Source organism: Phyllostomus hastatus, unplaced genomic scaffold (assembly GCF_019186645.2).
Source record: "Phyllostomus hastatus isolate PE091 unplaced genomic scaffold, TTU_PhHast_1.1 phas_contig_37, whole genome shotgun sequence".
In the NCBI taxonomy this organism is placed as follows: Eukaryota; Metazoa; Chordata; class Mammalia; order Chiroptera; family Phyllostomidae; genus Phyllostomus; species Phyllostomus hastatus.
The window spans coordinates 1,347,263-1,360,411 of NW_025333867.1; the positions used below are offsets into that span (position 1 = coordinate 1,347,263).

Consider the following 13,149-nt stretch of genomic DNA (forward strand, 5'->3'; position numbering starts at 1 on the left):
AGAAGCGTGTTGTGTCAGCGGACCAGTGGCTCCTCTCCAGTAGAGGAAGTCCCCACAGGAGCTAACAGCTGTCTGCTGGTGACACTGCCAGCAGCTGGGGCAGGAAGACCTCCTTTGTAGCTGTTATCAGCAGAACATCCGTGTGTCCACCCCTTGTCCCTTTGGATCTGCCTCTTCATACAGTGTGGGGGCAGCTCCTCCAGGTTCTAGAGGCCCCTCTTCCTGGGGGAGACTCAGAGGAGGAGGGTTAGACAGTGATGACTGTTGCAGGCAAGAACCACCTAGATGTTCAAGTTACGATGAGAAAAAGGATGTTTTCATCTTTTCATTACTTATGATGGAGAAAAGTGACTTTCAAGTGAAGAAGCCTGAAGGTACCACCTTACTAGTGATTGGAGTTCACCAGAAATAAGACCTATCCCTCAAGGCGTGTTCTCATGTGCTGCCCTGAGAATGACGTGGCGTCATTCTGGTGGAGTCCTGCCAGAGGTGCATTACCTCGGTCTCACCCTGGGAGTGCCAGGCAAGCCTGGGTTGTGGCCCAGTCTGTGGATCCTGAGGTGAGCCCTCCGAAAGTGCCAGGGTCAGAGAATTCACCCAAAGACCGAAAAACTGTAACAGACTGCAGGGACTAAGGCGACTTGACAGCTCCGTGCAGTGTGCCTTCCTTGGGTCAGAGAAAGGACAGCAGTGGGAAGACTGGCAACGTTTGTGCAGGGTTTGTAGCTTTCTTTGTAGTGTTGTGTCAATGGGAATTTTATGGTTTTGATCACTGTAAAATGTGATATATTATGTTAAATGTTGGGGAGAGCTGGGTGACAGGTTGCCAAGAACTCTCTGTATTACTTTTGTAATTTTTCAATAAGTCTAAAGTTACTCCTGAAAAAGAAAGTTCAAAATTAATGTAAAAGAAGATAGGGTTTAATATGACGAACTGCAGCCGCCTTGCCATAGCTGGTGTCAGTCCTCCCTCACCCCATCCCCTCCTGCTTTAGACCATCCCCCTCACCACCTCTGCTGGCCTCAGTGGCTGTCCTGGTGGTAAGACACTGGTACCTAACAGCCCCAGAAGCCTGGTCATTGTGTCCTGCTGAGCTGGGGTTGGCGTGGGAGGGGAGAAGCTCCTGGTGGGTCCCAGGATTCCACAAATCCCCTCCCTCCCTGGTGGCCCTGGGCTCAGAGACACCAAGTGCTCAGGCAGTGATTATTTTGAGTTCACTGGGACCCTTACTGTGTCCACTGGCCAAATATGCCCCCTCTGGGAGAGCAAAGCCCAGAGATGCGAGGAGAGGAAACACAATGTCCCTTACTAAGTAGATCATTGGCAAGTGCGGCCACTCCTGCTTCCACCCCTTGTTTCCCAGGCCTGTGTCTTCTTCCTGTTGTGGACATGATACAATATCAAGGTCTTTGCACTGTGTGCACTGTGAATTGGAAGACAGTGCCCATCCCCATGGAGGGCACTGTCAGCCAGTGCTCCACTTATATCTCCAGTCATCTCGGTGCTTCATCAGCACAGCAGCTTCTGCAGGTGTTAGATGTGACTCTGGTCATGGTCCTCTCTTGCACTTTTCTTTGCTGTGAGGGGAATTTTCTAGTCTGGTGGTGTGCTCTGTGGCATCTCATGCCAGTGGTCCGGACACCTCATAAGCCTCAGAGTGGGGTGCCTGGAGACCTGCAGGCAGGAATACAGACCCAAACCCAGAATAAGCGTGTGTTCCTGTGCAAGCGGTCAACTTGTGTTCAATGGGGTGGTCTCAGGAATGTTTCTGCGCAGGTAGCTTGGCTTGGCGTCTGCTACTGGAAGGCCTCGTGCACGGCCACAGCAGGAGCTGAATCAGCCTTGGCAAGTTCAGAGCCCATGCCTTTGGACTCCAGCACTGAGGTGACCAGCAACCAAGACTGGCTGATGTCACCTTTCTAGTGTAGTTTAGTCTTTCTGGTGGACACTGACATGGCTTAGCCATCTATACTCTTTCCCAGTCACATATCTACATGCCTCTACCCCATACTTCTGTGTCCCAATTTTCTAGGCCCCTGACAAGCCAGCTAAACCATTCACCACTAACCTGGTCACTGTGGATTTTTAACCCTGATCAACTTATACACCAGGTGAATGACAGACACATCCCCCATTTCAGAGCCTTTCTTTACCATGTTCTTTGGCACCGGCCCACCCATAAACCAAGCTCGATCACAGGGGATGCCTGTTCAGCCATAGGTGGTAACTGAGGTGGGGCACTGGTACAGCAGTGGGGGGGGGGGGGGGGTGATGTGTGGGTTTAGGCCACCTCACCTGTGCTCTCTGGTGTTTGTGTTTGATCCCAGCTGTGCTTCTGCCACTGGCCCTGCCTGACCATTAGACCTTGATGGGCCTGATAGAACTCAGCTTGTGGTGGACATTTCCCTTGGTGTCTCATGGTCAGGTGTTCTATCTCTACAGGCCCAGTAAGGACACCAGAATTGGCTTTTTAAAAGGCATATACTTCTCTGTTAGAAAGCACGGTCTTGCTTCAGAATCCCAGGGACTTGTACTGAGATCATCCCTGTGGCATTTGCCCTAAGTTCCTCGAGACATCTGGTCCCACCCTCTCCAGTGTCGACCACAGCAGTTCTGGTATTTCAGCTCCACTTAGTTTGGTCCATTACTACTTTCGCCATGTATCTAGAAGCCATCCCAAGTGCCACACTGTCTCCTGGGGGACACTTGGCCAGCACATTAAATCTTGTAGTTTAAGAGAGTTCCCTCATCACTGGGCTCCCCTGTTCAACTCTGTGGTTTGACCCCTGGTCACAAACCCTCAAAATCCAATCTCTTGTCCTCTCCCAGCTCCACCAGCATTTTCTGGCCATGTCATGTGGCTTTTCTGGGGGTGGAAGTTAGTTACAGGCCTAATAGCCAAGAGAGGAGATGGGCAGCGTTTAAGGGAATGGATACTGTCTTAGAGAGATTTGTGCATTGTCTTTAAGCAAGGGGGGTATACTTGTTCTTAATAGGGACAAGGGGGCCATTTATGCAGGTTCAGGGGTCAGAGGAGTCTAGGGTTCAGTGTTTGGGGACATCAACCCAGAAGACCCCATTCTACATTTACCCTTCTCACACAGTCAGACAGACCTTCTGTGTGTGGGTAATCAACCTTGTCTGGAGCTTGGTCACTCTGACTAATGAGTTCTGGGTCTGGGTGTCTGTCACCACTTTCTCTTTCTCTGCCATCTTGCTACCTGGGAACTCCTCTGCTTGTGTCTGTAGCAACTGGCAGTTACTGTCCCATCACCTGTGAGAATTTTAGCACTTCCTAGTCCAGGAAGGTCTTCAATGCCAACCAGCTAGGGAACAATAAATCCTTTTCATCAATGCTTTTGCTGACACCTGTCACAAGGTAATTTCTACAGAGGCAGAGGTCGAGTGGATTATGGCAAGCAGGACATGGATTAGGTGTCAACCTCTGTGGCAGGGCAGAGAGGAGGCAGGATTGGGTAGAGGGTGAAGGTGAGCTGTCTTGCAACTCTGGTAAAGCCTTAGCCGAGCCCATGGGGGGATCTGGGACATTGGTGTCCATCACAGTTGTGCCAGGTGCCTTCACTTCACTCAGCCATTGGATATAGCAGCCCCAAGAAGGGTCTGGCTGCTGGGCAGCAAGTACTTCCTGGGCCATGGGGTGTGGGTGACATACCTGTGTTCACCCTCAGTGGTCTCTGTTTTTTATAGGTGAAGTGTGGACATGTCTAGGTTGTCTGTCTTGTTGTTTTCACTGCACTGCACATCCCTACCAGTACCTGAATCTAGTGGTAAAGAGTTGGTATCAAGAAAATTACTTTTAAGTTTATTTTGAGTAATTACTGTAAAATAGATTGTGTCCTAATAATTACTACATATTCAGGAAGTAAAGAATCATCATCAGTAAAATCATTTTATGCTAATTTTTAGTTACTAGAAGAGATTGAAATATGGGGATTCTGTCCTCTCGCTGTATAATGACGTTCTGGGGCAAGTATTAAACAAACTTGATATTTAAACACATTTGGGTGAAGGCAGTTTGGAAGTGGAGCCCTTGAGCCAAATGCTGCTCAGAAAGATCCATAAGTAGCATTACAATACTACAGAATGAATCCCTATTCTCCACTCACTCGGCTTTGACCCCACTGGGTAAGTCTTTTTATTTCTCCTTGTGATTTCCTGGTGCCACTGGAGCAGCAGTTCTTAACCAGGGCAATTTGCCCTGTCCTTCACCCCTAGAGAGCACATGACAATGTCTAGAGATGGCAGTGTCACAACAGAGGAGATGCCAGTGCATAGATGTCAAGGGTTCTGCTAACACCCTGCAACTCACAGGACATCCTCCGCATTAAGGTGTCTTTATCCTGCCAGAGTGTCTTTACTGCCCAGTTTGAAAAATCCTGTGCTAAAGCTGGAGCAAAGAGCCCAAATGTTAAACAGTGTAAACTCTTTTTGGTTCAAGTATCTGACTGAAATCTCATACCTTAAACAAAATATGAATAAACATTGTTGAGGTGAGTTGTATTGTGACAATTCTTGTTGATAGTGACTACCCAAATGATGTAGTTCTTTCCATGAGGTTTCCATGAGTATGTCATTTCAGTAGCCTAAGGCAAGATGGAGTTTGGTTTGGTTTTCCTCACTTGCTAAGTACAAAACTGTAGAAAGATAAGCTAAATGGGTCATTACCAGGATGAAAAAGAACACACAGGTAAAACAAACTGGGAAAGCTATCCTTTTCTTACAGTGTGTTCTGCAGGGAGATCTTAAAGCCAAGCTGCAGTCACAAGCTATGTAAGTGAGTTTAGGAATATAGTCTACAGTTGAGTCCTCCTTGTACCCAGTAACCGTTTACAGAATTCCCACTCTGAGCTAGACACTGCAAAGTCATAGTCCCGTCTCAAGGACCACTCCTGAGCCTGTATACTCAGGAGCCTGCCACTTGTAAGCCTGACAGCTCTCAGTCCTGCAATCCTTACCCTGAGTTTACAGTGGGGGGCTCTGAGGGAGTAAGTGGCAGAGCCATTGCCAAGCTGCCTCCAAGAGATTTGAAGCTTCCTGATCCCTCCCACTCATGCGGGTCAGGTTTCCTCACCACACTTATTAATGTGATCTTTTTAGCTGAACTTGCCTTTGGTATTTATCATTTGTCTGCATAGTTACACTGTAACTTCTTAAAAAACAGTTGGACAATTTTTATCATATTGGGTGTTTTTGTGGGTTGTCTACATTTAATCCCTTGTTCAGTTGGCCATCTTGGAATAAAACGACAGCTAATAAATTTCTCAATGACCGTATGTTTGCAAACCTATTTAGAAAGAAGTTCGAAACCTCTCATTTTAAAACTGTTAGAAATTAAGTGTATAAGAACATGCCCATTCAGCTTCAGTGTATTTAATCCTACTGATCTTACCAAGGGAATTTTAAAATTTCTCATAATGGTTTTACTTGATCACTATATTTTAAACCAGCTCACTTCCTGTACTTATGTGAGAAAACATTAACAATCTTAAGTTGGTCCCACCATTCATACTTTTGGGTACGTTCAGAAATATCCTGAACATCCAGCCATCTGAGATAGAGAAAACTGAATAAGGAAAGAATCTCCAGTTACAGTCAATTGGGAGTTAGCTGAGTTCTAAAAGGAGGGAGATGGGCTGTGAGGACAACTCTCGGGACTGGAGGACAAGATTATTCTGGTTGACTACCGGCCCCAGCTGCCTGGCACCAAGCCTGAGACAGTCAAGAAAAGGGAATGAAAGAAGAGAAGAGAGGTGGGATTGTAAATTGACCTCTGGGTGACCCAAAAAAAAATTTATTTTATTTTTTTTTTTTTTCCCCAAAGAAGTGACTGGGAAAAAACAGAGGGACTCATGGAGAGGCACTGGAGAAGAAATACAGGAAGGATGCTTGCTCTTCATTACTACCCAAGCTAAGACTTTGTAGTTCAAGTTTCTCTTGAGAACACACTTAGACACTCAACCTAAGTTGATATATTCGTGGTGCTGTCTTTACTGTGTGTTCAAAGTAAAAAATACAAGTAAGGAAGTAAGAATTCTCTGTCACCATAAAGCACTTCCCACTAAGTCATTTCATCAGGAAGTCTGGTTACCTTTTTCATTGCATTTGGATCTGCCTTTAGGAGAACTATCTTAATGGCTAACAGGCTTCAGTTGGTACTAAAGTGAGTCCTGAGTGTTAGGATCCTTACACTACTTCTTCTGAAGACCTTGTTTTCCATCTCTACCTGTGCTGAAATGGTGGTGAACCTGCTTTGCAAGCTCTCTTGTGTGTACTGTGCATTTCACATGCAATTAGCCATCTAGATGTGCGTACAGAAAGTGCGCAGGTACTGTGTCAACTGAGAATTTTTGGGAAGGTTAACCATGCAAGATAGGAAACTGTCACATTAGAAGAGTGCAGAGTATTCTCCCCTTTTCTCCTCATTTCAGCATCCGTGAGCCTGGCATTGGAATGATTTAAAATCCATGCACATTTTGTCAAGACCTCAAAAGTGTGGTACAGCCCAACACAAAGTTAAAATCAACTGCATATATATATATATATTTATATTTATATTTATATTTATATTTACATTAAAAAAAAAGAGTGTCGACTTCCTCCATTCAGTCATGTGAACTGTAGTCAGACCCTCCTAAACAGACTACAGTAGTGGTCATGTGCAGTGCCTTTAGGCCCTGGATAGTTTCTTTCTTTAACATCTAAGCAACAAAATGTGGCCTTCCAAGTCACACTCCAGCAGGACATTCATTGCCTTTAGAACATTGTCTCTCTGCTCCTATGTTGTTTAATAATTCCGTGACTGGTTCAGATTCCTAAAGTTGCAAATTTTCTAGCTTTGCTTATGCCTCAGTTTGCCAGGAAACTGTTTTGTGTAATAAATGAGTTCACATGTTGGGAGTTGGAAGCTGACAGAGACATGCTAGTAACTTCAAATTAACAAAAAGATCTTTTCTAATTAGATTTGTTGGTTGTTTATTTGATCCTGTATTACATCATAAAACAACGCCTTTTCCTTTTTTTTTTAATCATTGGCCCATTTGCTACTTCCCATCCATGTGGTTGATTGTGCCTTGCCAGGTTTACCCTCGGTGCACAGGTTCTAGGAAGGTACACTTTGGGTGCAACCCTGGAGGGTATGCAGGGAGTCACCACCAGGGCTGGTGTGTTCAAATGCCCATTCTTGGTTTGAAGTTTCAAGGGATGAATTTCTGGGTTGGATCTTCTCCACCTGCCTCCCCCTCACATTTCATATTGGTATCAACTCTGTTTCCTTTCAGGCAAATGAAATGTTGCTCAGTGGCCGTAAGCTGACAGCACAGGAGGCATGCGGGAAAGGCCTGGTCTCGCAGGTGTTCTGGCCCGGGACCTTCACCCAGGAAGTCATGGTTCGCATTAAGGAGCTTGCTTCATGCAATCCAGTTGTACGTCAGATTCATTCTGTTACATGTGTGACTTTTTTTTTTTAACCATGACCTTTGCCTCCAGAGAGTGCACACATTGCCCAGTATTTTCCTGAATACTCCATGTTTGCTCCCTGCACCGCCAACTTCATGGGAAATACTGATGGGAGATGAAATGGATGCCACTGCTTCAGATCTACTTACCTTGTCCTCCCTTTGCAAATGCCCAAGAATTAAAGGAAAGCATTTCAATTTCAAATTGAGTAATTTAAAAATACCCTGTAAAAATCAACAGAAAACATTTACATAGAGTTCCTACTGTCTTCAAAGGCCTTCCATGTACTTATTTTAGCCCCCCCACCCCCCCATGGTGGACCTAATTTTCTTTTTTTAATAAATGATCTGGATGATATTTAATCTTCTAACAAAATTGCACTACCAAATTATATGGTAAAATATCATTTGATACTGACTTAACTCACCTCTAAGCTAGCAATTTTCAACCAATATGCCACAGCAGGCACATTGATTGTTATAAGAATTTAAAACAAGCAATACCTAACTACATAGTCAGGGGCACTGACCTCTGTTCCTTTAGACTGTCCAATTAAAAAATGACAAGAGCCAACCTAGTAGCTGTCTGGTGTGACCATACCAAAATTATACATTCTCCACCACCACCACCCCCATCAGGGGAAAAAAAAAATACTTTTTTTGGTGTGCCACAGAGTTTTAGTAATTAGTTTATGTGTGTTATGAGATGAAAAAGATTGGAAATCACTGCTCTAAGTTATGCCAAACATATGAACAACCCTCATTATTAAGGTTAAATTTTGGTTGGGAAATCCTCTCAGCATCCATTCTCAGAGTTTCTTAGAGCATCCAAAGAGCTAATGTGCAGTTCAGGCTCTGCATGGGGCCAGGCCCATTTTGATGTTGGGAAAAGACAGGGTATAGACAGCACAGCTGTCTTTCGAAATAGCTTTCCAACCACTTTCAAGTTGAGAATTTATCTGATACCTAGTGTGAAATATATTTCACACATATATTGTACCTGATGTGTATTGTGAAAAATGTGTGGTAGTTTTTTAAATAGGCCATTGTTCAAGTTTGATAATTCCCTGCATATACTTGGGTGAAAAGGAGCCGGTGCTTCCAGACACACACCCTGCGAACTAACTGTGTGTTGTTTGGTCCAGGTACTTGAGGAATCCAAAGCGCTTGTGCGCTGTAACATGAAGATGGAGTTGGAGCAGGCCAATGAGAGGGAGTGTGAAGTGCTGAAGAAAATCTGGGGCTCCGCCCAGGGGATGGACTCCATGTTAAAATACTTGCAGAGGAAGATTGATGAGTTTTGATTGGCAGGCTGCCTGCTGATGACACTGGAGTTGTAGAACAGAACATCTGGGGCTCCAAGGTGCCCTAATCCATCCTCACAGCCTGAAACAAGCTCACCCTTAGCTCATGCTTGGAAGCAGGTCTTGAAACATTCAAGCTATTTATTATCAAGGAGTTTTTAAGTACTGTAACTTTAAAATAAATAACTACAAAACTCCTTTGTCCAAACATTCGTATTTTATACTTAATATTTACACAAGTATGAAAGTATAATGGTGAGTTCTAGACTGCCCTTTGAATCTCTAATTTTTGTTATTTTTGGCTTGTACTGTATAAAAGGGGAAGTGTGGTTTGCTGGTTTGGGGTGGCAGAAAAGTCTGGGATAGTGTTTGTTTTCCTTATTTTGTCCTTCTAGAACAGACTCTAAAGAGGTACTACGCGGCCTCACTTCCCCTGCCCCAAATAGAGATACAGAAAAATCTGATATGTGCTTTTGGCTCCAAGAAGGTACACATACCTTAGATGAAAAGTCTAAATTAAAAGTAAGACTAACCTTTTTGGATATTTCTGATAAAAAGTCCACTGATGAACATCCTCCCTCTCCCCCCCCCAAACTAAAGTATGCTTAGGATTTATGCTGAAGAAGAAAATCAATTTGATTTTTCCTTCTTTTTTAGTTGTAATTCCAGTTTGATCCTGGGAGGAAGTAAGTGTAACTTCCATCTGCTCCACCATCTCTTGGATCCTCCCTCCTCTTTTTTAAAATGTCAGGTTCTTACCCAGTTAACATGAAGAAACCACTGTCTCTCTAGAAGAAAGCTCATTTTGCAGTATTAGTGAATCACTGAATAGCTTAAGTATGAATATCTAAGTTATAAGTTAGCCTTAGTGGGATTTACATAGTTTCTCTGACTCTTGAAAAAATAACTACAATGCTTCTTGTTGCTGGGTGAGAAATACTACTTTATATACAATTTTGGTTTTCTATTGCAGGTATGATTGATGTATTACACCAAAAAAAAGTATTTTTATGTTTATAAAGTGTATTTTTAGGTTCACTTAGAATATATTTTATTTAATAAGTTAAAATTCTTTTGGCACACTATTAAAATGCAGAAACTTCTTTTTTAAAAAAAGAACTACCTTATATTCACCGTTCAATGTTTTGGTCTCTGCTTTCATGTCTACACAATATACTGAGTACAGTACGGTGTCCAAGAGTGCCCTGTGTAAATAGACTTCGCATTCCTTTCAGGAGTGGGGACTGATTCTTGATTACAGATGCCTCTTATTAGTTAGGCTTCTGAGCTTGCAACCATATTGAATGTATGAAGAGTGAAATAAAATCAAAACCCTATTTTTGTACAGTTTGAAGTTTATACTTAGAACCGACCACCTCTTGGCTGTGTGAAGAGCTGTACAGTGTATAAACCTGCCTTTACCTTGGATTGGTTGGTGCAGTATTTTTGCATCTGTGGGACCTACTTTTTCGTTCAGTAGTTTGAAATATATATAAACTGTACAATCTGTAAAGTTTTTATAGAATAAATATTCAGCTGTGAAAACTGGTTAAATAAAACTAATATTTCTTAACACATCTGAAAAGTTTCTCCGATACTTCTTCACTTCTGAAGTTTCTCATGGAATGTATGATCTTTTTGGTGAAATATTCATGAGCCTAAAACATTTGTACAACATAAAGAATAGTGAATCACTGTAACTACACCTAGAGAGGAACTAGACGTGTCCTAGTGTCCTCCCAGGTCCCGTCTACCTCAGCCCTCCCCAGGTTACTGTCTTCATTTTCTGAATTTTGTGTTAGCCATTCTCTTCTTTGAAGCATATTTCTAATTTATATTATCTAGTTAAGCCTATTTTGAATTTTATCTTACCACATACAAGTTCCTGTGATTTATATCTTTGATTCAGTATTGAGAGACTTTTTAAGATTTTTTTAAATCTGTGCACAGAGAGTTGTAACTTACTATGCCTTCTCTACTCAAACCTACAACATGACGTATTTTCATTAGTGTTTTATACATAAAGAATCTGAGGGATGAACCACTTGGCCCAGGGTAATGTGGGTAACTGGTCAGCCTTCTAATCCAATTCAATGTGGCAAAACCTTTCTATATTCTAGCAAACTCTCCTTTGATATCTATTTCTTAGAACTTACAAATAGGGAACTAATTCCGTAGGTTCTTGTGCTCATGCTCAGTCTTGGGGAGGGTGACAGAGTGCAGCTTCTCATATTGGTGAAAGTCTAAGTTGAACTTCAGAAGAGAATCTGGCAGTAACTTTCAAATAAGCATTGAAAGCCTGGACCCAGTTTATCCAGTTCTCTCCTGTAGAGCTTCCCAGCCCATGGGTTGAAACACCGCGCAGTCACTCCCGGATGGGGGTGGAGATGGGTACTTGTGCCCAATTAAGGCCCACTTAGGTACTTCTGCCCAAAAAAATGAGAATGTTAGATCTTTTGGTAGGTTGACTCGGTTTATAATGTCCCTGGCAAGAAAACTAGTGAAGACTAGAGAAATCAAAAGAACCTGAACTTTGAGGGAACTCCTTGCCCAGATATAAATAAGGAGACCACCTGACAAGGGCTGCTCACGTGGCTCTTGGCACCTTTAACTTGGTCAAGAAAGAATGAGCAGGTTCATTTGATGTTGATTTACCTGAAGTCTCCACATAAAGCAGGAGCCCAGAGGGTCAGGATTCAGCTTTCTACACCAACTGCCCTTTGGCCACATTACAGGTTCCAACCCACCCCTACATGACCTTTTCACTACACTAGTATGAACAAATGTATCTTTTCCAAAGGAAGAAAAGGTGTGTGTGTTGCAGACGGATTGGTACCTACCAAATAGTAACATGTAAGACAGCCCAGGACACAGGCTGGGTGTTGGGGGAAAGGTGGAGAACTTTCCCACACCTTGCTTTTGGCCTCAGTTCTATGCTGAGGTGGTGTTCCTGGCTTGGGGACCTGTTTCCCAGCCTCTGATCCCTTACCAAAGACCTTGGCCAGTTTGGTCACTAGAGGGGCCAAGAGAGCAGCCTAATGCACTGGCTCCTTCTGAGCTCCTGAAAAAGGAACCCCCTACAGGTAGCAGGTCAACACCTCAACAACCCTTCTTACAAGCACCTCTTCCTGACCTGAGGCATCTTTTGGGCAAAAGGAAACTGCCTGATGATTTTCAGACTTAAAATTTTGTGCAAATTTGTGATGTAAATTTTCCTTGGTAGCAATCTGAGTTACAACAGTTGCCACTGACTTTTTTTCTCCCTTTATTACTAGAGAGCCTTATTACTTTGGAGTTCCTAGAGTGAGAAACTGTTACATCAACAGTTTGGAGAGAAATGGCCTGTAATTCTTGTCCTCTCAAGGTGTGTGATTACCAGAGCTCAGCTCTGCCTTGGGGAACCTCCCACGTGCTGCTTTCCCTTAAGTTTTCACACCCAACCCCCTTCTCAATGTCCCATTTTCCCAGGGAGGAGGAGGGAAGAACATCCCATTGCCACTGAAGGGGAGAGGGACTCTTGGTAATGGACCCTGCGGATTTTGAAGTCCAAGTCACAAGCTCCAGTGACTGTGTTTGATGGTCTGGGGATGAGACAGATGGGCTGGTGCTCTCCTCCATGGACTCCCAGAACATGGATGTTGGTGTCAGCAGCCACACTGAAGCTCCAGAATTAGCCTCTGAATGTTGGTCTCTTGTGACTAGAACACTTGGAGAAACCATAGGTCCTACACACAAGCAGGTTTGGAAAGAAATGCATGTACATGAGTGAGTAAAGTATAACAAACTACATTGCAAACTACATGCATGTGCACAAATGTGTGTGTCAGGATGTATTTTTTAGTGGTTTTATTGAGGAGTAATGGACCTACAATGAACTGCACATATTTAAAATGTACAACTGAATTAGGTTTTGAAATAATGTGCGCACCAATGGCACCATCACAACCAAAAGATGGATCACATGTCCATCACCCCAAAATTTCCTTGTGGCTCTTTGTAAGTCTCCCTTCTTTGCTCCCACCTCATCTCAATTAACCACTGAACTTTTTTTAAAAAAATAAGTAGTTTGACAACTTATAATACTAGTTTAAGTCCAGCAGGCAGTTTTTTTTTCTTTTTGGTAGGTTTAAAATTCTCAATTCCCAGACACACTGGAAAGACTGGTGTGGGGCCAACACCTGGGAGTCTTGCCCTACTACCCATAACCCCAGCTTTGGTCACTTGCCCCAGAGCCCCTTTCCCCAGGACAGCCTCAGCCAGACTCAAGCAGCTTGGTGGCCATCCTCAGTCTTCCCTGGCGGCTCCTTACAGTGTGGACTCCCAGCCAGTGCTGGCACCATAGCAACAAGCCAGCAATAGAACATTTGAA

At 43.5% G+C, this 13,149-nt stretch overlaps 1 protein-coding gene across 2 annotated transcripts in view; it reads left to right on the forward strand.

Annotated features, from left to right (window-relative positions):
• Positions 1–10,348, forward strand: part of CDYL (chromodomain Y like) — a 144,124-nt gene extending 133,776 nt beyond the window's left edge. For both annotated transcript variants that reach the window (XM_045841758.1, XM_045841759.1), the window contains exons 6-7: positions 7,300–7,443; positions 8,622–10,348. In XM_045841758.1, the coding sequence (XP_045697714.1) occupies positions 7,300–7,443; positions 8,622–8,780 (303 nt within the window). In that variant the 3' untranslated portion in view covers positions 8,781–10,348. The remainder of the gene's footprint in view (positions 1–7,299; positions 7,444–8,621) is intronic.
• Positions 10,349–13,149: the final 2,801 nt, after the last annotated feature.